Below are 24,720 nucleotides of genomic sequence, written 5' to 3'. Positions count from 1 at the left end.
GAATTGTTCAAAAGAGTAATGCTAAAATCATCCATAGCATCCAGTAGTTTCTAACATACTTCTAACAACTCATTTCCAACATGTTCTTTTTCAAAATGTTTCTAATAACTTCAAGAAAAGTCTCACTGATCCACTCAAAAGACAGAAGTCCTTTCTAATTATTATAACAAAATTATTATCAGAATAAGTATTTTTGAAGATCTGAAAATAACAAGTCTTCGCCGAAAAATCCTAATTCGAAATCGTATCCATCAGCAACCTTTCGTTCCATCATCATCAGTAATGTAAACCCTTTGAGAGCGATTCAACTTCTATAGCACAAAACTTCAACTAGACGGTCAATAGAATAAGCAAAATGTTTATAAGACTTCTATTTTGAAGAAAAAGAACATTTCTAATTCACTCCTTTGAATTATCAGTGGAAGAAAAAACTGAACGGTGAAGCATTGATGAAACCGTATTTCCACAAAAATCGCCTATCAGATTAGCTATGTACTTATTACCCGCATAATGAATAGTCGTAAGGAAAATCATCCTTTAGATCGCTACTAAAATTTTCCAAAATTTAGAGGATTAGCTTCAAATTATTTAAAAAGTAAATTATTTAAAAGTTAAACACACAAAAAGTTAATTGACTCTAACATGTTAAGGACCTAATCTGCTGCAGAAAGAACTGTGACTTTCAGAAGAAACTATTACTCATAGGCTAATTCCGCTAGATATTCTGGCAAAAGCCTGCCGTTGTACAATGGCGATAATACACTTCTAAAAAAGAAAAAAAATGACAATAGTATCCTCAACTTTTTGGTATAAGACTGTCATAACCCAGTTGAAAAAAAATGTTAGGGGATTATAGTTAACTTTTAATTTATTCTGGACGAAAAATGCTTGAAAGCTTTCCAAGTTAGAAAATTGTAATTGGCATTAAGATTTTTTGCTCGTCACTTAGCCTATGTTCAAGAGTTTAGTCCCTTATCTGTGCTTTTTCTAACCTTCTTCAATCGAGGTGTGTAAAAAGTTCAAAAGTTGCCAGTAGCAGAATTCCAAAAGATACCGACACTTTAGGAGCACAACGTGTATTTTGACAGCTCTGCTTTGAGCAAAAAGTATTTTTTATATGTAAAATTTGCAGAAAAGTAACAAATATAACTTATTATAGCTTGCAGTAATAAATATCCATAGTTTTCTGAATCATAATTAACAGTGTAATCTAATTCAGTGGCAAGCCATATACTAACCATAAACATCATACTCCATAGTTCTATATTTAACATTTTATCAAGAGTAATGTATCATGTTTACTCTAATACTGCTTGTGGAGTATAGTAATCAAAGCCGGGAGTATACTGTATATAGCTTACTCCTGCTGGTTTATGGATGGATCTGTACACTCCAATGCTATTGCTATTACTAAAATAATGCATACCCAACTGCATGCTTGATACTCATTGATCATTATAGTACTGCTACTATAAAAAGCACTATTTGGTTTTCTGGGAGAAGAATAATGATTGGCAGCCTTGTAGTCCAATGCGTTATGAAGCTGTGACATTAGTTTCGCCCTAATCTAATCCCCAGAATAAAGAGAGAATTGCTGCTACATTGTATTGTGGCCAGGATAGGATGCCAATCTTCCACGTTCCAGCTTACCCATTACCTGCTTTAATTGTATGTACACCTTGATAGCTACCAGCCCTTTTAAGATTTTTCCACCTGACGAATAAACAGTATTGAGAAAATTTGACTGTTTATGCAAGATTTGGGCAAATATTCACTTTCAGTTTAAGAGAAATGGAGTAAGTAAAAACTTGTCGACGTAAGTAAAAATTTTTATTCTGAAGTTTGTTTTGTGTAACTTTATCCTGCAGCATGTTCATATTTGTTAGTTGTTAAGCTAAAATACTTTCTATTAGGTTTTCAGAATTTTTCTATTTATTTATCAACCCAATAAGATATTCAAACGTTGGCTAGATAACTTGAGCGAAACAACCAGCTTTCCTTACAAATCGTACAGGAAGGAAAACACCAACAAAAACGCGACGAAGAATAACAATGACGTTAAAGTAAATTTCCACATAGTGACATTGAAACTCAATGAGTTTCTACTTTGAACAAGTTTTAAAGAGCTGCAGCATGAGAAGAATGTCTTCTTGCAGAAGAGAAGAGATCCACATATCTGGTGAGAAGAGATATTTCAGAAAAGATACATCACCTAGTAACAAAAAGAGAATATCGAAAATGAAAACAGCTCTTTTTTCTTTTGTAGTTGCCTTTGTTACAGTTCATTGCTACCAACTGTTTCATCGATGTTCAAACACAGATATCAGGTAGCAGAGTAAGAAATAAAGACCAACCGTTTATATTGAAAAAAAGTCTGAAAATATTATAAAACTTTACAAGAAAGCAATATGAAAATAAAAACCGAACTTCTACTTTCGACTACAATATACAGTTTTGTATGAATCATGTTTTGGAGTCACTTCCGTATTGATCACCTATTTCCCGAATTAGAATATAATCTATAGCTTAATTTTGCCTCATTAAAAGGGATAGAGGGGAGTGGGGCTACAGTTTTTACGGTAAGAAGACAATATTTAGAAAGTTTTGAATGGCAAATCCAATTCTGCCACAATTTTGTTTAATTCTATTGTTTTTATCTTAGAATAAGCCTTCACAGAGGGTTAATAATGTCTCAAGCATTAGAAGTTGTATAAGTAGACTCATAGGCTTTGTCAATGCCCTAATTTGAGCAGAATATATATTCTGTAAAAATTTATTCACTTACTTAACAATTTACCTAAACCGTAAAGATCCTAGACTGCAGTTGAACCACTCAATCAACCATAGACACCCACCAAAAATATTACAAGACAGAGGGCACCAGAGTAGTAATGGTGAGGGGAGGAGAAGGGGAATACATTTGAAGATAAAGGGTAATATTCAAAATGAAATTCTCAAGGAAAAAAAATGTACTTATTTTTTACATACTAAATAAAGCGAAATTCAACAACTTTTTAAATGGCAAAGATTCTTGGCAAAAAGATCATGCCCCCTTGTAGACTGGGAGGGGGGGGGGTAGAATATGATGATCATCGGAAATGTTCAGATTTCCAAATTTCTCATGACTCAAGTTCAAACCTCTTACTAATAACTTGTAACAAAACAGAAAAGAAAGATAGGTAGAAGATAGTTATGACTTTAGGTCATACTATTACGGTTTTTCAGACATGTACAATCCCTCTTTTTCTTTAAAATTAAAAAACAAAATTGATTGGCAACACATCTTGAGGGGCTTTTAGGCTCTCTTAATTTTTCTTTCGATTTTTGTCGAGTTGTGTTGATTGTACAATCCGAATGTTGAAAGAGAAACCAAACCTTTTGGACTTTTTTGTCTTTATGATAAATCTCCCTTTGGAATATTTTGAACTGTCAGCCGCTGTGGAAAAAGTGGGGTAGCATAGTAGCGATGCTACTTGGCAGTTTTCATGGCCTAGTGAAATATTTTGCTAGCTTTTGGAATTCTGTTGAATTCTGCTACTGGCAGCTTTGGAACTTTTTCCATTCCAGACTGTCATTATTTTTCGGGAAAGTGGTCATCCAAAAAAGAATCTGATTATGTGGTTATCAATATGAAAAAAAAAACTGAGAGTTTTTCAGAATAATCGGAATATAAGCAGTACTGATGAAATGATTTGGCATGGACTGACTTAGTGCTCAATAGACTAAACATCCAAAAAATGGAATGTTTTACAATATTCGAACAAATTTAGTAGTTTTTGGCTTCAAAGTGTTCAATCCTTCGTGTTTTTCCCACAATAAATCTAGCTTCACCGGAAACATCTTTGTATGAGCTCATGTCACTGTGGACTGCATGTTGTGACTGGCTTTTTATTTCTTCTCGGCTTCCATATAAATTTGTTGAACCGTTTGTTCGAAACTCGTATCATAAATCATTTGGCTGACTCAACCACTTAAAATTGTATCAAATGTAATCGTCACGTGTGCATATCATGTGCATATACATATTGCCACATAATACTTTTTTATGAAATTTTGTGAAAAGGCCCTAATGCTTAGTTTCAGGTTGAATCGGATAAGGCATTTTTTTTCTTATCATTATTTATTTCTATCATTTTTATTTCTACCTATTAATTTCCACAGGCTCAAAGTGTCCGATATGCTGCTAGTCCTCTACTCAATTTAATCACTAGATTTTATGCGTCTGTCTATATTTTGGCTGAGTAACTGACGAGTTGCTCCGGTGGAATAACACCCTAAGGCCGTGGATTTGGAATAAGGAACAGAGTTTTTCTATAAAGCAACTATTTCCTAACTGTTTCTCTTTAAAAAAAAAACCTTAAAAGAAGTTCGAAGTTGTGTTTTAAAAGTCTGTTTTTTTTTTTATTCTGTGAAATATTTTTGCTTCTTATACACAATCTATAACGAACCACACCTGGTTGTTTTTTGACATTTTTTTTTTTTTTACTTAATTCTGATTACATTCTGATTTTATTTTTGTTTTATGTATTCATGCTACACTGAAGTAAAAACCCAAAGTTTGCGTTTGCCTCTCATGAAATATCCTAAATATCTTGAATGAGACGAATATGGTTCTGCACTTTGATTTTGAACAGACGAATTTAACAAGTGATTTGATTTTCAAAACAATTTAAGGGTTGTATTGTAACTTTCTTCCAGGCTTCTTTGAGAGGAGCTGTTTTCGTTCCTACGAGGAAGTATTACAACATTTCTGAGCGGCCTTTATCCTACAGTTTTTTTGGTTTTCCATACTTTACGGACGAAGAAGGATGTCCCCCTCCTTCGAATAAAGACGAGTACACGTTGTCTAATCTAGGTGTCGAGCCTTTGTCGTATGAATATTTTCCATGTAAGTTATTTCTTTATTTAAGTTTTTTCTTCTATGCAAAACTGAAAAAGCGGTATATTCATTAGGCTCAGTTGTTCAAATACCAATTTGCCCTGGGTAATAACTTACTGGTAACCTATTGGACATTAAAAACCGCTTTTTAGACCAATGAATTTTGACCAAGCATTAAATAACGCGTCTATCTTAATCAAAGTATTAACACATACTAAACGGTGGCTTTATTCTTTTGCTATCTAATTAAACAGAATAAATTTATATTTTTGTGCTAAGCTTGTCGCAAAACAAATGTTATATGGTTTTCCCCGCCTCGCTTCCGTGAGGATAGGAAAGAAATTGTTTTTCTCTTTAAAAAAAAATGTGTTTAGAAATTGCGTGTTTCACAATTGCACATGCCTGCAGCATCTGAAGTAAATGAGTTATGCCCACCTTTGAAGGTGGAAGAACGATGGTACGCTACCTTTAATTTTATTTTTTGCATATTTGTGGGCTACTACAAAACGTCAAAAAAGGGAACTATAGTACTCATTAATCCAGCTCACGATAAGTAATCGACTGTTTTCATAAGTAGGCCTACATCTTTTAGAGTAGGCTTATATCTATGATTAAAGAAACTGCACTTAAACTCTTAAATAAAAAACCTTTGAAAGTAGCACTGTGTGCAAGAAAAGACAAGAAGGTTAAAGCATGGTCTTGAAATTATTACATAGTGATTCGTCGTTGATATTTAATTTGTATAGGAACTACCGTCTATTGAAGCTTTTATATGGGTGGGAACAGGTTGCACGTCGTGCTTATGGATAATTAGAGAAAAGCGTGGCCAGTTGTATTTAAATCTTCTCGAAGTTTTGTATTTGAGGCAGCGCCAACCCCCGTTTCCCATAAATGTCACAAGTACTTTAAGTATTGTACCTAAAGGTTAACTATTTCTGAGCTTCGTAAAATAATAGGCTTTCTTATAAAAGGTATTTTAATAGGGTTTTTATGGCACTTGGTATTAACTAAGTGACATATAGCAAATTCTGTCGGTCTGTCTGTCCATCTGTCTGTCCCGGTTTTGCTACTTTAGGCACTTCAAGGAAAGCTAGGACGATGAAATTTGGCAGGCATATCAGGGACCGGACCAGATTGAATTATAAATAGACGTTTTCCCTATTTGACCATCTGGGGGGAGTGGGGGGCCGGTTAATTCGCTCATACCATATGAGCTCTTGGCTCGTCCAGCCTCGTCACAAGTGCCATATGAGCTCTTAGCTCTTGTTTCTTTTTGTTTTTAAAGAGAAAATAAAAAGGAGATTATTGATCAACAATAAACACGACAAAACCCGAACTAAAGCTTGAAGTGTTTGGAAAAACATTTAGAAAAGTTTGCGTATGCAACGCCTCAGTTTCATTTTTTCAAAAAATGTAAATTACTGTACTGTTTTAAAGTACTTTTTCTTATTTTACTGGATCACTCGTTAAACCATGTTAACTTTGTAAAAATTTGAAAATGAAGAATTGTCCATAGTAGGACCCATCCGAAGTCTGAACTTAGACCCTTCCTGCTCTTTAACTTATGCGAATCGGCTTAAAACTATACTACCAACCTAGTCCAACACTATGATTTCTAAAATTACTACATTTTGTTATTTTGTGTTTAAATTGAACTCAATATTAATTTTTTTTGCTATGTTTATGTTATTTCTTAGTTCTGATTCCTCTATCAAGAAACAACTTCGAATAAAATGTTTTTAAGATGGGAGAAGGTTTGACACACCTTTAAAAAAAAAAATATATATATATAAATAGAAAAATGAGGAGCATTACCATTTAAAACTTTATGAAAACAAAACTCTTGGTAGGTCTGCCCCCCCCCCATCTTCTAAGAAATTTTCTGGTGCGGCATATGATGCCCATCTATACCTCTCCACTTTTATGCCCGTGGGCATGGGAATGTAGTCTTTTATGTTATATTTGAATAGATTTTCTGCAATAAGAATGGTTCTATCACCTTACAATACCAATATTACAGACGTAGTCCAAAAATATTCAGGTAACCAAGGAGGATTGGAGATAAATTTCTTCATCGATCAAAACAAATTTCTTGGTGACACTTGCCTCCTTACTCCTGGGAAATTCCTTGAGGGTGCTCATGATCCTCCCCGCATTTCTCCACTGTGCCGGTCAGTTTAAGAATGTGATTTTTTATGCTGCATGGAAAACATTTTTCTGCAATGAAAAGAGAGATGAAGGATATCCCACACCTATATACAGGCTTAGTTCAAATAAAACTAGATTAAAAATTAATTTCCAAGCCCCCCCCCCTCAAACTCTCCTACATAGTTTTTTCTGAAGATTCATGGAAAGCTAAAGTTTTGCCACTAAAAAATGCACTTTTTAAAGTGTGCACCTCCTATACCGTCAATCAGCGCCCCTCCTTGGTAATAGATGACTTGCGATTAGTTAAACGAAGCTTTAAAATAAACGTCTATATTAACCGTTTGTTTTTTATGGATTACATGACTCTATAGGAACACATGCTCCATCCCGTGGTATTACTGCCTCTGAAGCTGGCAAGCTCTATGTATAATTTTTCAATTATTTGTATTCGATTGGCTGTCTCTTAATTTTCAAACTCTTTGTCCCTCAGTTTTGTGCCACAAAATGGCAGAAAATGCCACTTTGCCACTTCAAAAGGTGCTATTTACAAGATGGCACAATCTTTTTCTCAACTTAGAAAGGGTACTGGAACTTTTAATTCCGTCCGGATGAACCTTTTCTCGATTTTATAGAACCTTCGGTTCGATACGATCACCCTGAAAAAAAAAGAAAAAGAAAAACAAGCAAACACATATCCGTGATTTATCTCGTTGAAAAAATTAAAAATTCAGTTTTTTTAGGTAGGTGCTTGAAAACTCTGAAGTGGGGTTCTTTTATATGCTGAATTCGATGGTATAATTTTCATTGAGATAACTTATTTTGGTGGGTTTTGCCGCCTTTTAAAATAAAGTGTGTAAAATTCTAGTTTATTGACTTTTGGCTATCTTAGAAAGGGGTTAGGCTAGGAAAATGAAACTTTCTGGGATGAGTCTACTGGCTAAAGAATATCCCGAGAAGGCATTTCGAAGTACCCACCTCCACTCCTTCTCCCTCTAGGGGGCCCTGAAATTCGCCTACATGACAGGTCCTATACCTATTGAAATTTTGACAAAACAACATTTTACCTAAATTCTCAGTTACCAGTTGCTTTCTCTCTGCATTTATTTCTGAAAATGCAATTCCTGTTTTTTGAGTAGAATTCTGAGCCATATCAACGTTTTTTTTTTTCATAATTTAGGAAATGTATTTGCATATCTATAAAACCTTATAAATTGGGAATGAGCAAAGCTATGAAGCTGAAAACATTTTTGTTGTACTTCATTCAAGCAGAAGATCTATTTTGAAAGGTTTTACTTTTATAACATACATATTTTTAAAGGTCATAAAAGTCAGGACCCTCTAGAGGGAGAAGGAGTGGAGGTAGGTACTTCAAAATACCTTCGCGGGATATACTTTAGCCTTTAGACCCATCCCTGAAAGTTTCATTTTCCTAACCTAACCCCAACCTACTTTGAACCTACTTTCCTAACCAAGATAACCAAAAGTCAATAAACCAGAATTTTACCATAAAGTGAATTTCCACCCTCATAACTTTTGATGGGGATATTTTAAACTTTTTGTATATTCATAATCATGGTAAAAAGACTAATCTTTTGATATATATATATATACATTTTCCTATCCTAACCCCTTTCCAAGATAACCAAAAGTCAATAAACTAGAATTTTACCATAAAGTGAATTTCCAGGCTCATAACTTTTGATGGGGAAATTTTAAACTTTTTATATATTCATAATCATGGTAAAAAGACTAATCTTTTGATATATATACTGTTACCAAAATTACGTTTTTTAGTTTTGACTACTATTACTCTATGCTGCTCCTACTTACAGTTCGTAACCACGAATTGTTTCATAAAAATTCATATCTAGTTCATGGTTGCTGTGTTAAACTCAACCTAGTAAAGGAGGAACTCTAGTCCATAGTAACCAAAAATTGAAAACGCGTTTTAGAAAAAAAAAAATTGTGAGGAGGAAGAATCGCCACTTGAAACTGGTTTAGAAATGGTAACTATTATGTCGAATAATATTAAAGATAAAAGTTAGTTGCAAAAACAAATTTCGCCTGAAATAGCCTGAAAGCCAACTAAAATGATTTCAGATCGAAATGAAAACTACGCTATTGGAATCATCATAGCTTGAAACCCCAAATAGTAGAATTACAGATCCCCATCTTGAGCAACAAGGAAAATCTCTTTTTTGCATGGGAAGCAATTATGTTTCCTTTTTTTTTCGTCGCCGCTAGTGGAGCACTGAAACATCACAGAGAGGTATTTAGGGGCTCCCTCAAAAGTTAATTTCTGTACCTTATGCCTTTAATTTAGTAATTTAGCCAAAAAATATAGTTTAACTGGGTATAACCTAGTTAAGGTTATCCGAGGATTTCGAATTAGCTGTCGTATTTGAAATAACATATAGATAGTTATGGCTCTTGGCGTGTATCAACCTTTAAATTAACATGTAAATCTGATTGCTCATACAATGTGCCATTGGGCATTGAAATAAACTAAATCTCCCCGTTAGTGATGAGCCATCCAGGATGGCTCATCACTATATTGATAAAAATCTATAAAAAAAAAATAGATTTTTATTATAATATTAGTGTAAGCATTTACAGGCATCTCAAACTCAGTACCGTTACGAATTACTAAAATTATTTAAAGTGTTGGTTTTATTTTAGTCAAGGTCAAGTACTCGGCAACTCAAAATACCTACCGAGTAATACAGCATTGAGTATAGTATTGAGTATACGGCATTGAGTACCTTTTTTAGGGTCCAAAGTTGAGGCGAAATTGCTCACCCAAGCAGTGGAGATCCAAATAAGAAAAGCGAAGGCGGAACAATACCTTAAGGAGAAAAAGGCGATTGAGGATACACTATATACATCAAGTGGTCCATGCACTATGTCAGATGTGGAGAGGCGAGAGAATGAAGAAAAATTGGAAATGTTGTCTGTTGAAATATCTAAAACTAGTATGATGACTACCGTAGAGATAATGAATTCCAGTAACTTTAATTTAAACTGGAGTGCTGTAGCAGAGGCATTGGAATTTAGAAAGAAAAGAGTAAGACCCCTTTCTCATACACTTATTATGACTGTCGATTGTTTTGGTCTTTCTCCTATAACTAAAAACTACTTTAAAATGACAGAAAAAAGTTGACATATTATTAGGCTAAACTTTTCTACAAAATAAAAACTTGAAATGACGTGTGCCATTTCAGGAACGAGCTAAGTGTAGAAATTGAGATTTTAAGCATTCTAGATCGCTACCTAGACAGTATAAGGGATCACTATGACACTAATTAGTTTAAGAAAGTTTGAGAAGATTAAAGGTTAAATATCGTGAGGCTAGTGCTCTACAGCACCAAATAGCTATTATCTGAGTTTGTTGCTACTGTAAAATAAACCTTTTCCTTGAGGTATTGTATATGTTAATGGCACATCAACATATTTACTGAGAACTGCGTTTTTCATTTTTCTTCGGACCTGGCGAGAAAAACTAATCGTCTACTACTCGAATACATACAAATATTTCTTAATTCTTTTCAGGGAGAGAAGGTGGACTATAATTTTTTTTTTTTTTTTTTTTTTTGTGCATCTAATGTTGAAATACCGAAGGTGAATTTGGCACCTAAAAATGTTTGTAATATGAACTGTTCTTTTTTTAGCTTCCTAGATATGCGCAGAGACATCTTTTCTTTTCCTGTCGACTTTTTCGGTACAAAAGAAATAAATAAATTGTATCATCCTAGAGTTTACAGAAAGATATCTGGGTCCCTTCCACGGTGTAAAGTTTTTCTAAGATTTTATGGTGTTTTCAGGGTTTATCTTAATGCAATTGGTCTGCAGCCAACCATATTTATTTGTTTATTTGTGTGTGCATTAACTTCAAACAAAGTTGTTAAAAACTTTTTTAATACAAGTATGTTATCAAAGATAAAGACAACTATTTCCCAAAATAACCCCAAATTTGACTGCCCTATATGCACTTGATTATACTTGATTCAACGCACAAGCTTGGTAGCTCTCCCTCACGCTAGGAAGTGGCAAATAGTATTTTGCTTATGGCCTTAGGTCGTGCCATAGATGATTTCAAGCCATGGGTTATTCTGTCGACACAGATGATGTTGAAAACCTACATTTGACTCTTTTTCGACTTTGATGTTTTAATTTGGGATTTGACCTGGTTTCTAGGGTGTTTTTTTTTCTTTCCATCCATAGATGTACCTTAAATGTATCTAAATGAATTTAAGGTACGGGGTGTCTTTTGACTGGCAGGTCCGAACTATGAAAAAGGCTAGTGGTGGATTATCGTGTAGAATCAAATTTTTGTCTGCTTTGTTGTCCTGTCGACCGATTCTATCCGATTTTATCCGAGGATAAATCCGATTCTATCCGAGGATGTACCTCATGCATATATAATGATAAGAATTAAGGGTTTCGATTTTTGTGGTGTGTTTGAATAAAGTGTAAGACTATATATATATATATATATATATATATATATATATATATATATAATTATCACACCACACTGTTTGTGTTCACGCTCCATGCACAATAGCAGAAGCCAACATAGGTACGCGTAGGCCTGCAGTGTGCCTTTATTTTAAGTGCCTTTGATCTTTATTGCTGTTTATTCTAAATCTTGTATGATTTCCTCATAATTTCCGATAATTTTCAAATAATTCATCATTATCACGTATTTTTTTAAGTTACCCAACTCTTAATTTAGGAAAAGATTCCTGTACTCTGAGATGGCGTTGTGCAACTCGACATCTTTTAGAGAATGGTGAAAGATTTTTCAAGAAGCTTGGTCATTGTTCTTTTAACATAGAAAGTTACAGAACCACTACTGTGGGTATTATCAGCTTCATTTGATCAATTATTTATTTATCTGAAAGGCCGTTTTCAAAAACTTAAAAAGGACAATATAAATGAAAAAACGAAGATAAAAAATAAATTAACAAAACTGTAACAATAATATGTCAATGTAGCCTGATATGAGAGAAGGAAAAAAAATTTGAAAACTCAATAATAAATATAGAAGAAGGCTATATCTCAGATAAGTGTTTCATTTTAATGCTTTTCTGAAAGTTTTGTAGCTTCGATTTCTGGGTCTGTTGTATTTATTGATTAGTCTTGAGTCGCGTTTCCACTGTGGTATCGGAGCAAATACTTTTTTGCAAAGGAAAAATGTGGAATCGGTTTCGGACTTCTTCAGTTAAGTGGGCTTTTTGATGGTCCTTTTCTCTTAGTTTGTGCAAGATCGTCAGCACCTCGGGTCTCTGGCCCTCTCTAATGAGTCACGTCGTATATCGTAAATGGATTACGTCATTTTGATGTGAATTTCACGAATTTTTCCGTTTTACCTTGTTTATAAAAAAAAATATCAGTTCATGTTTCTTATTACTATATCTGTAGTGTTTCATTGTGACCTGTTAATTGCAATTACAAAAGCTAGGTTAATTAGAAACTGTCTCTTCTTCTAAAGAAAATGCTTCGTAACGTTCTCAAATGAAGCTTATTGGGCGTTACTTATTTGAGTCTAATTAGTCAAACAGTATGTGGTAACGAACTGTAAATAAGAAGCAACTCGGCTGAATAGTAACCGCAACTCTAAAATGTGAGACTTCAGTAACAATGAAAAGATCAAATACTTGACTTTTTGTGCTGATTCCAAACGTTTAAAATTCACGAAGTTTAAGGTTACCCATCAAAAGCTATGAGCCTGAAAAATTTACCTGGATTTTTTATCAGGGGGAAACGCCCTTCAAAAGTCAAGAAAGCTTAATGAAAATCGCACCGTCAGATTTGGAGCATGAGAGAACCCCACTGTACAAGTTTCAAGTCTTCATATACAAAAATGGGGAATTTTATTATTTGCGGGAAGGAAGATTGCTGATGTGTGTTTATTTTTTTTACTATTTTTTTCTCATGTAATCCTATCAAAACCAATGGTCATAGAATATCGGAAGAGGGCTCATTCCGACGAAAATTAAAGTTCTATTGCCCTTTGCCCTTTTTACGTAAACAGAAAGATCTGAGAGGGACTTTCCTGCTCCCACCCCCCTTTATTCTTCAAAGTAATCCGATTAAAATTTTGAAGTAGCCAATTTGGTAAGCATAGTTGAAAGGTTCAATAACTATGCCTCTGGTGACGACATGACCACTACAGCCTCTGGGGATATGACTGTAAACTATAAAATTTGTCAATTGTTTACGTGAATTATTTGCTATTGGAAAGCGTACAGACATTTTTTGGGAGGGGCGGATTTCCACAGGGAAAATTTTCCATGGGAGGAAGTTTCCAGGCGATGACCTTTCCAAGGAAAATTTTACACGGGAGATTTGGCCAGAATTTCTGTACGACATTATTTTTATTTGTCTTACTTTCTCTTTGGCGACTCAATTTTATGTGCGCAGTATTCCAGGGAATTGTCCGGGGAAAATTTTTCAGAGGTATTGGAATTGTTTGGGGGATTATTCGTGATGGGAGAGGGATTTTCTACGGGAGAAATTGTCCATGAGGGAATTTCCGTGGGACAATTTCACAAAGGGGTATTTTCTTCAGTAAAAACTTTCCATTGGGGGAGGGGGTGAGATTTATGGGAATTTTTTCCACAGAGGGGGATATTTGGCATGATTTGCAAAATGATCATAAAAGGAATAAAAACAACTTCTTATTTCAAATGAAAGTAAGTTAAGGAAAATTCTTCAAGTGAAATTGCGTGCAGGAAATGCCCCGGGAGGTATTTCCAGTCAGGATGCAATTGTCTTTGGTGGATAAGGGAGCTGCACCCTCCTCAATATCTTGCTCCCTATGCTTGAGTTTGACTCTTTGTCCCATTTAGTTTTCTTTGTAAAAATAGCTCATTCCGTCTTATTTTCCTCTGTATAAATAGCATCAGATCCTTTCATTAGATAATTCGGTCATGAATTTTTTGACAATTTAAATCTTATCAAATTTCATTGAAGTTAACCGGGATTGAAACTTATGTGGTACATGATCGTTAGTATCGTGTCATATTTCACCTATATTGTCCTCTAAGAATTAGAAAAATTTTTGACAAATTAAGTTTTCAGTGAAGAACACGGGGATTGAAACTTCTATATTAAATGATCTATAGCACCACATTATAGTATCACTTGTTGATATGTCACTCCACATTGTCCTTTATTGCACAAATTACTAAGCAAGAATATATGCTATCTTTATAAGTGAGCAATAATTGTATATGTATTTATTTTTTCTCGAAAACGGCTCTATATTTTTATGGGAAACTCTGTATATTCTCGTCTAAAAAAACGATCTAGATAGGTCAGAAGTTTAAGAAATTAAGAGTCCTAATTTTTGAAAAAAGATTTATGTAAGCGACTTCATTTTTGTATGCTTCATTGCAGTATTGCAATGACGTTGTCACACTTATGTGGAAAAATTGAAGATTTTCATGCATGGAGAAGTTTCCATTAAATGACTTAAAGAGTAATAAGCTTGTCATCGTAAAAATGTTTGTATATATTTTAACAAGGAATTACAACAATTCAAAAACCTTAGAAAAGAAAACCAAAATCTGAAGCTTAGTAGAAGTTGGTGTTAGGAATCGAACTTACTTCAATAATCAAATATCTTTGAAAAGTACAGCATGGAAATACATTAAATTACTTAAAGAGCAAAAAACTGGTAATCGCAAAAATGTTTTTACATTGAAAAGACACAGTATTAAAAGACATTAAATTGCTTAAAAAGCAAAAATACCTGTATATATTTTAGCAAGTGATTACAACAATCCAAAAACCTTTAAAAAGATAACCAACAGTTTGAAGCTTAGTAGACCATCGGTGTTAGAAAACAGCCTTGCTTCAATAATCAAATATTTTTGAAAAGACTGCTTTATGAAAAGACATATCAGTATGAATAACTTGTCTAGAGGTAGACCCAAAAAACGATAATTTACAAGAGTTATACCTGATAATTCGATGGAAGAAAAAGAAGTTTTTTTGCCACTACCCGAACATTTAACAAATCTACAGCCTGGACCATCATGCAAGACTAGACCAATGAGGGCAGCTAAAGCATAGGAGATTTGCAAATTGTCTGAAGCAACGAAAACCCACAATGAAGTAGAAAGAAACATGGGGTTAGTTAACAATGATAGCTTTGAGGATTAAAATGATTATTCTTTGGAACCACTTAAACTATGAAACGTGGAAATAAACAACCTGAACTATCAAAGGAGACAAGGCTTAAAAAATGAAAAACGAAAACAAGGCTTAAAAATTGTTATAAATGATAATTCGTTGGAAGAAAAAGAAGTGTTTGTCCCACAACTGAACAACTAATAAGTCTACAACTTGGACTGTCATGTAAAACTATACCAATGAGGGCAGTAAAAGTAAAGGGCAAATGGGGTTAGAACATAAGCGACGGCGGAGTCAAAACGTGCCAAAATTGAAAATTATAGGTATGATAATTGGGTTTTGGATTTGACATGGATAAGGTCATCAATGCTTGCCATGCTATTGTTAAAAAAATTAAGTTTTGGTGATATGAATTCCAAACTGACAAAAGACAAACAGCGGCAAAAGATGACGTTCAACATTTTATAAAAGCTCCATACAATAAAATAGCTATAAATAACGACATTAGAGTTTATAAGGACGTTAGCCGAGAACCTGATACTGCATCAGCCTCAGTTAAAAAACAATGGTTTGGCGTTATGTTTTTCATAATGACAAGCCAATGCAAAAGTTAAAGGCCCAATAACAAAACAACTTAGTTTTACATAGGCGCTAATTCTAATTTAAGGTCATTTCAGGCCACAAAAACAATATAGATAAGTCAGGACTTCAAGAAAGAATTCATATTCTTCATAGGGTGGCAGTATCGAACCTCTAGTGACGTCATGACATCAAGAAAGGGTTCAAATTGTCGGCTGTAAGAAGACAAGCGCGCAATGAGAATCCATATATAGAAAGCCTGTCGCGTGCCGAGTGTTGAGGCCCGGCTGCGAAGCCGCCGTGCTCCCGGTACTATATATTTATTCATATGTCTAATTACATATTGCATGAATGTACTTATAATTTATTTTTAAGGTCAAGGAATTCAAAAATGAAATTCGAAAAAGATCGTCGGAAGAATGTTTACGCCACTTTATGAATGTAGTGCATCCGTCCGTGACAGAAAAGTCGTTTTATAAATCCCAGCAAGAAAGGAGAATAAAGGTTTGTTACGTTAGATCTTAAATTATTGTCATTATCTATTCATCAAATTTCACCTTAGGAATGAGTAAAAGAGCTTACAGAGCTTATTTGAAGGGGAAGGTGATAAGAAAGAGCTTAATGTTATGAGCAGGATTTCAGTATAAAGTATTGATAATAGAGTATGGTTATTTTGTTGTAGGGGATCTGCAGAAAATTACCAGTAAATGTGTGCTATCTAAGTTTGGTTATTCCAGTCTTGTAAGAAGAATAAATAGGGGTAAAGGTTACACCCCTTTGACACCTTTTGACATAGGTTATGAGGATAGAATATGCAATAAGTTACTTTAAGCTCTATTTGTTTAGTAATATAGCAATTTTTAGTGCGGGTTTATACATGAGTTTGAATTTAAGGTAGCAGCGAATTTATGTCATGGAATAACTGAAAGCTTTATGACGTATCTACTAATCGTACAAGCTTCATTTTTTGATCAGTTTTAGGAGTGACTTTGATAGTCGTTATTGTAAACATCGTTAAATTTTATTTATTTACAAAAAGTATCTTACTTCGGAAATAACTTTTGAAATTACCATTGGAAGTAATAGGAGAAGAAAAAAAAATCTATTAGAACATTATTTCAGAATGTTTGGAACTTGATGCAAATTTAGTGTAACGTAACATAAAATTGGTTGATCTTTGGAGGTTGGATAGCGGCTCGTTTATATTTGCCAATTTTTTTCCTTTTTATCATCTACTTTAATCCTTTTCAGTGAGCATTATCTACATTGGTAGAGTTGGTATATTTATCTTCTTTGGGGAGAGTCCAAAAGATTTGGTAAGAGGGGGGCTGCTGCTTAGTAGTAGAAAACTTGAAAGTGTGGTGGCGCACACCAACAAATGTGCGCACGCTGGACAATAGTGGAATCTAGGTACTATTGAACTCAAATGAATTTTAGGAAGGAGCATTCTCCCTCGATAGCAAAGCATGGCAAAGGTCCAGCAGGAACCTCCAGGGCTCTGGTTACATAGTTGATAGCCTCAATTACGTTAGGAGAAATTGATAGTGTTCTCAAAAACTAAAAAAAGACAGCCACCGGAACAGATAATGCAATAAATGTTAATATAAGACCTATGAAATTAAATGTAAACTTTAAGAGATCGGAAAATATGTTTTTCATGCGTCAGCGTTCCAGGAACTTGTAAGAAAACAACGATTGTAACTTCTTTTTTTTTGTCGCAACCGTTGTACCCAAATTGTACAGAATTCGTTTTGTCTCAAACATTAGGAAAGTATCAGACACCTTTGCTCCATTCATAATTCGCGATAGTATAGTCAAGGTGTTCTAGCTACTATGACCTTAAGGTGCAGCGGTTGCAGAAAGGTAGAGGATCCACATACTAGGTATTTGGCTTACTTAGGAGAATAAAACAATGATTGAAAATTACAGGTTAGTTATACTCAGATGATTGGCAAAGGATCCTGACGGTTCTGGTTAAATTTGGTATGAACAGGGTCTTGCGCTTCCTACTTTTATTTAAAGTTTTCTGAATAACTATGCTTTCCACATAACCTTAGAGGAAGTCAGTGACATCGTGTCGTAATTGGAAGGTAAGATTATTATCTAGTTTGGATTGTGCAGGTGGTCTGAGATCAAGTGCTAACAGTCTAGAGGTTTGTAATCTTACTCACTTACTTAATTTCGGCGGGAATCAGACGAAGAACTGTCCTGCCCGGCACCGATGAACTTTGGAATTACATTCGATAACCACTTCGATCTGTCGACTACAGCTTCCTCAGCAATTTCGGCCAATCTCGTACCATACCTACGGAGGCCTCCCCATGGCTCATGATCTTTTTCGAATTTTTCCAGGGTTTAAGATACAATGTAACAGAGATTGGAATATTACCCATTGTCCTATGAAGCTAGATGAAGAAACAATTGAAGGAGTAGATGAGCTTCTTCAGCTGGCAGTTTTATAAGCAAGAATGGAGGTTGCAAGGAAAACAGAAATTAGAATAGCACAAGGCTTTTGCGCTGAAGTTTCTAACGCTTGGGAGCAAAACAGGATGCAAGTAAGTTCAAAACGTTGGGTATTTGAGACAAAGTCGATCATGGTAGCTAAACAAGGCACGGAAGCGTGAGTCTTAAAGAAGAGATAGTTGTACTGTTTGTGATTCAGGTGTTTTTAGAAGATTACTTTAAACATTCAGTTTGACAGTGAGGTGCGAAACGTGACTTAATTAATAGTATCAGCTGATTCCACTCTGGCTGTGCATGATGTGAGTGACTTAAGGTGATTAAACATGTCACCCAGATGATGGAATACCCTTGCTAAAACAGTTTTTGTAAAAGGCCCACAAGAGCCCTCAGTCAAGCTAACGGTGCCCCAGATTATGCCATGATGAGACTTTGAAATTAAACAAGATTTTGGGAATCTCTTAGGAGTTGGCCAAAGCTTTAAGCAGGGTGGAATGGTGGAAGGAGCAGTCGTTACGGGGTTGGCCTCTGGGGCCCTAATGTTGTAGCAATAGTAATGATAATCTAAGAGATTGACAGCTATTAAATATTTTATTTAATTTGTATGTCTATGCTAAGGGAAATTCAGCCTTATTTGGAAAAAAGGTAGCGATTAGTATTACAGAACGTTTGCCGCTGAATAAAAACCAGTTCTTCTAAACAGAACACTACCAAGTAGTGTTCGATCGTGCATCAGTCACTTCATGTTATTGCAGTGTTTCTTAATTTACCTTCTATTTTAGCCGCTGTTATCACGTAGCAGTGACTGGCGTGAATTTAGGTACAAGTTTCCTAATATGTCTGATGTGCAACTGTTTCGTGAAGTCCGACGAATTGAGCTTGAAGGTCAGGCTTCTATGCCACCTGATGACCTGAAGCGACTCAATGAATTCTGCCAAAAGCAGGGGCCAATGTTTTATGATCAAGTTGCTGATAAGGTATTTTTTTTTTCTTGAACTTTTATGTTTTATTGAATTATTAGATTGATCAGCACAACTTGAGTTTCGATAACTCGAAGAGGAGTATAAAAAAAATCCAGCTATCTAATAATTCCCTAAATTAACCCAGTACAAAATATCAGAATTCAGAGGTTCAAAGTTTCTATCACTCGGTCTTTATTATATTTTTGTATATTATTATATCATTATATAATCGTGAAGCTGTTCCTACTGGGAAATGCTTAATAGACGTAGATTGCAGCTATCAGAAACAACAAGTTAATGGATTGATGTCAAAGAAACTTCAGTTATATATGTATATTGGTCAATCCTTTGACCCCCACTTTAACAAACCTTTCTTTTGACGCGCTAGGTAGTTTACGCTCAATTTTAACGATCACTGGTAGCCAAAAGGTTTGGCAAATAACCAAGTCAGAAGCAACCGGAAAATCAGAGGCCCCGGCACGCCCCTCCTAGGTTCATTCTCCGACTGGAAAAAAGATGACTAAACAAAAATATAAAACGATGATTCTTTATGCCACTCACCTAATAACTCGGTCGATGGCGTTTCTTCCTTTTGCTAGTACTTGAACCTCCTAGAGGCTTAAGCTCTAGGAAAAGGGTCCGTCTAGGGATGAAAGTAAACCGTGTTTGACACTGGCTCTGACGTCAATGATGGAACGCGCTCTTGTGGAACTGGCTCACAGAGTTTCGGAGCATATTTCGTCGATGGAAATAGCTCTGCGACATAATCTTTATCGTTGCTCTTTAGGGGGGGGGGGGGTGTACCTACTGGAACAGAGAGTAGAAAAGGGTTATTTTGGTGAATAGATTTGGGATTCTCAAATGGAGGATAAGCAATGGTGAATTCCAACCATTATTGGAGGGATGGGGGTAAAGAGGTATGAGGTGCAGGTATAGTTTAATATTCCTTTACCGTTTATTTGTCATAGCCAGCCGGGAAAACAAACTGGGGGAGTGGCTGAATCTAACTGTGGTAGTTTAAAGATTTGTTAATTGGCCATGTCACAATATATTAACATTGAAGTATTATACAGTTTTTAAACTAGGCAAAAGTACATGAGCCGGGTGAACTTACTAAAAGTGCTGTGTTTTAAATTTGACATGTTTTCGGTATTCCTGTTCACACTCCCTGACTGAGATTTTAATTCGAAGTCATCTTCCTCTAGCAAAGGTGTCTACTGTGTTAACGGCTAATTTTCTGATTTCATAATAATAATTAATAAAACATAGATGACTATGGCCGGTTGCAATTTAAATTATGTTCATTCAAGTAACTCATTATTACCTGAAACAAGTTTAACCACATATAAAAAAAAACTAAAATTATTTTTATGACACTATAATTTTGATATACTGATGGCAACTTCCGACAGGTATATATAATTAAATCTTCTCCTCTTCAAATGTAAGAGAAAAAATTTCTTTTACCCTTAGTCTGAATTATCAGTTCAAAGAACGAATGATAGAGGATAATCAGGTATTGGGAACGCCCAATTGGAGCAGATAACGCCCTTCAGTATGTCGAACGCTATCAGCTCTGCCAATCCCCAAGGTCTTATAGTAAATGCAATTACCATTCATAGAAGCCAAGTTTTTTTCTGATTCATGTCAAAAATTGACATGAACAAAAATGACTGCTTCGCAGCTTGTCGAACATGTATGTAAAAAACTAGCAATTTACTGACAACACAAAACCAACGTAAGTAGAAGATGTTTTCTTTGCAGCAAAAAGTCCTTAAGGAGCCATCAGAAAATAAGAGAAAAATTTATAAGGTTCTCAATATTCTTTCACTGTCCATTGTATCTATAACTTTTAGCATATAATTTAAATAACCTAAAAAAACTCAGATGAGCTCAATATTTAGTAAAACGCTAGTTTTTTTTTAGAATTCTCTAACTAAGAGGAAATATCACCAGTCAGTTTATTTGAACTATGTTCGCAGATATAATTTGCATAAACTGAGAAGTAATATTTTTTGCTTGTTTAAGTTTCAACTTTGCTTTTTTAGAAACATCATTGAAAAGTATGTGTCATAAATCGGACATTTATTGATATGCTCGAAGTAGAGGGTGCCGGACGAGAAACATGAAGAAAGAAAACATTGTGCGATATACATTCTTGTATATATTCTCTTGTGAGAACCAGAGAACAATTGTTTACCCCTTCTCTTTACCCAAAATTCGAATCGCATCTCCCCTCTAAAAAAGCTTTTTCAAGTTCAACCTTAATTTCCCAACTGTGTGACAAAATTGGGAATATTTACCTAAACTATGTATAAAATTCGTCACCATTATAATTAAACTTACTGACTGTGTATAGGCTATAATGAAAAATACTTGCTTTGGTTCAGGCACCTGTTGCTTAACCTCAGTGGTCTTCTGGGGATTTACGGACAGTTACCAATTATAACGGAAGATTCAAGCACAAAAGTTGATTAGTTGATTAACTAAGATTAACTAAAATAAACTTTCCATGGGTTATTCATTTGTAATATTTATGTATTTTTTTGTTTGCTATTTTTGTTGTCTTGGAGTCACGCAAGGTAATGTTTTTTTTTTTTTTTTTTTTTTTTTTTTTTTTTTTTTTTTTTTTTTTTTTTTTCGGTATATGGTCTCATTCTCCATATTCTCTCTTTATTTTCCTTGAATTTAGCACAGCCTCGCAAGCTTTGCTTATGTTGTGCTATTGATTAAGAAATGTTTATTTCTAATAAAATTGTTCTCTACCAAAAAAAATAATAATAAATTGGAACGCTATATAATTATAAAGGTAGAGAAATGTGCTAGTGATTAATATGAAACTTACTTATGTATGAGTTTTTACTTTCTCTTATCATTTTTTATTTATTATATTAGAATTTACTTTTCTTTTCTTTTTTTACTTAATTCAAGCTTCTTCTTTTTAGTTAAAAGAGTTGTTTCCAAGGTACTCCAAGCACCAGTTGAGATCACTTTATAACAAAAAACAACTTGAATTAGGCTTAATCAAGAAGACTACTTATTACAGTCAGTTTGAAGATTTGGCGATAATTGAGGGATTTGAAAAGGGTCACAGTGCTGAAAAGATTGCCTCTTCTTTGCCTCATAGAACAGCTCCACAAATTACGAGACGCCATAGTTTCTTAGTAGAGAACGATTGGATTTCACACTACAAAAGTGAGAGCTGGACAGCGTAAGTTGTTTTTTCTTTTGTTTTCAGCCCAAAAATAAGATTATCGGAAAGCAACTTGAATTATGTAGGCTTAGTAGAAATATTTGTTTTTCTAATGACTCTTAAATAATTATTCTCATGTTTTCTGTATTAATGTGGCTAGATTTCAATTCTTTCTCTTAATTCTGTACATACAGCTATTATTTCCTTTAAAATAATATTTATAAGAAATTGGACTTAAAAAAAAAGATGAGAAGGTAGGAAATATTACTTTGCCCGTAGTAAAACTGGTCCAATAAGATATAATATTGGTCCAATAGGAGAGTCATACTTCCTCCGCCATTTATCCGTGCCATTTAACCAAACACTTGTAAAACTTTAGGTTCTATGATTATATTAGTTCTATGACTATCTACTTTAGTTCTTCTGCCCTAGGAATGACGCATGGACGTATAATAGATAGACATATCTATCAACAAATAAACTAATATCATTTTTATACAATTCTAATAAGGGGATTAATGTCTTGGCTTTTTCTACAATTAGCCATGGCTTGATGCCCACAGCTATTTGATATTAATTCAAAGTCAACGGACTCAGTCGAGGTCTTCGGACGATTTAGACAAATTGGCTTATAAAGACTCCTTTTCATTGGTAAACCCCAGCCTAATCAAACGTATATATATATGGAATCATTGTCGACAAACGACATTTTTACACGGATTATACAACAAGAAGAAGTCAAAATTAAGTTGATTATCATCATTGAAGTTAAAGATCTAAACCTAGTGTATTCAAACATTACAATTTCCTCATTTTGGACTGAAAAGATTATTCTGAAAAATCACTGTTTTTGGTTGTTTGTTTTTTTTTTTTGTTTTTTTTTCGATGGAAGTAGAGTGAAGTTAAACCTTAAAATGAACAAGAAATTTTGCTTTGCAGTTTATGCAATATATATCGCTAAAATAGTTCAAATGAACTGCCTCGTGATATTCTCCTATATTTGTAGGATTCTTAAAAACGAGTGCTTTACTAAAAACTCAAAACCAACGCTATAAAATTGAATTAGGAACAGAAAGGTCCTTAAGTAGTCTTAAGGACCTTAGAGATAGAGAGAGAGAGAAAGAGAGAGAGAGAGAGAGAGAGAGAGAGAGAGAGAGAGAGAGAGAGAGAGAGAGAGAGAGAGAGAGAGAGAGAGAAGTTTATTAATATTAAATAGAAGACAATACAAAATACAATTCAAAATTGAATTACAATACACATAATTCCCCTCGAAAGGCTCCATGGCCAGGGATACAAGGGGGATAAGAAAAAAAAAATATTATACAAGCAATAAATTCAATATAGGCAATCACATATAGCAGTTTACAGGCAACATATTTATGGGGGATACAATATAAGCAACAACTAGAAGGAGAAAAAAGAAAGAAAAAAACAAAACAAAAACAAAAAAACATACAGAACATACCTGAGGCCTGGAAGCAAAGTGCAGAGAGGAAAATCACACACCACTAACAAAACACAGGGGCCATCAGCTCCTCAAAACATAAAAAAAATTAATCTATTTGATTCTTTATTAAATGATTCTTAAGAATCCTTTTAAAAGTCCAAAACGAGTGGCATTTCTGCACTGAAGAAGGTAGTGAATTCCAGACCTGTTGATAAGCAATGTGGGGATTGAAATCTGATCGAACAGTAGGGGTAGGCGGAATGTGGATATTATTTGAAGAACGAAGGCTATATGGAGCTGAATCAGACATAAACATAGGAGTTTTCCGAAGAGATTTTGGAAGATTGCTTTAAAGTTGATCAAAGACAAAAGAAGCACAAGAAATAATGTAAAATAGACCGTAGACTTAAGAGCTGTATTGGTGAAGAACGGTTGGTGTCCGTAACCAGACGCCGTGCTTTATTATACATGACGGAAAGTGACCGCAGCGTAGACGGAAAAGTAGACATCCATGCAATGGGGCAATAAGAAACATATGACTGGACAAGACAGAAAAAAAGAAGTTTCAGAATAGATCCAGGAAATGCATATCTTAGTTTTCGAATGATACCCAAACTCCGTGAGACCTTAACCCTAATCATGGCTACATGGTTTCTGAATGAAAGGTTCTCATCAAGCAGGATACCAAGAAACCGTACCACCCGATTCTCTGGTCTACACAAGGAGCCTTGTGACACCTGAAGGTGTGTAAGCTGAGGGAAAGCTACACCAATTCGAGAAAAAATAAGAAAATGTGATTTACCAACATTCAAGACCAAGTAATTGGCATTAAACCATGACATAACTCTCTCAAATAATGCCACAAGGTTAGACTTGATATCACATTCCGTCTTCCCAAGGGTCCCAAGAG

At 34.6% G+C, this 24,720-nt stretch overlaps 1 protein-coding gene across 1 annotated transcript in view; it reads left to right on the top strand.

Annotated features, from left to right (window-relative positions):
- LOC136030215 (uncharacterized) overlaps nucleotides 1-24,720 on the top strand; it is an 83,066-nt gene that overhangs the window by 33,527 nt on the left and 24,819 nt on the right. The window contains exons 4-8 of the mRNA XM_065709017.1: nucleotides 4,699-4,888; nucleotides 9,799-10,091; nucleotides 16,124-16,252; nucleotides 18,991-19,185; nucleotides 22,116-22,381. Of these exons, the coding sequence (XP_065565089.1) occupies nucleotides 4,699-4,888; nucleotides 9,799-10,091; nucleotides 16,124-16,252; nucleotides 18,991-19,185; nucleotides 22,116-22,381 (1,073 nt within the window). The remainder of the gene's footprint in view (nucleotides 1-4,698; nucleotides 4,889-9,798; nucleotides 10,092-16,123; nucleotides 16,253-18,990; nucleotides 19,186-22,115; nucleotides 22,382-24,720) is intronic.

The sequence above is a fragment of the Artemia franciscana genome, chromosome 8 (assembly GCF_032884065.1).
Source record: "Artemia franciscana chromosome 8, ASM3288406v1, whole genome shotgun sequence".
In the NCBI taxonomy this organism is placed as follows: Eukaryota; Metazoa; Arthropoda; class Branchiopoda; order Anostraca; family Artemiidae; genus Artemia; species Artemia franciscana.
Note: the sequence above shows the minus strand (reverse complement) of the source record. Positions and strands in the feature narration are given on the sequence as shown.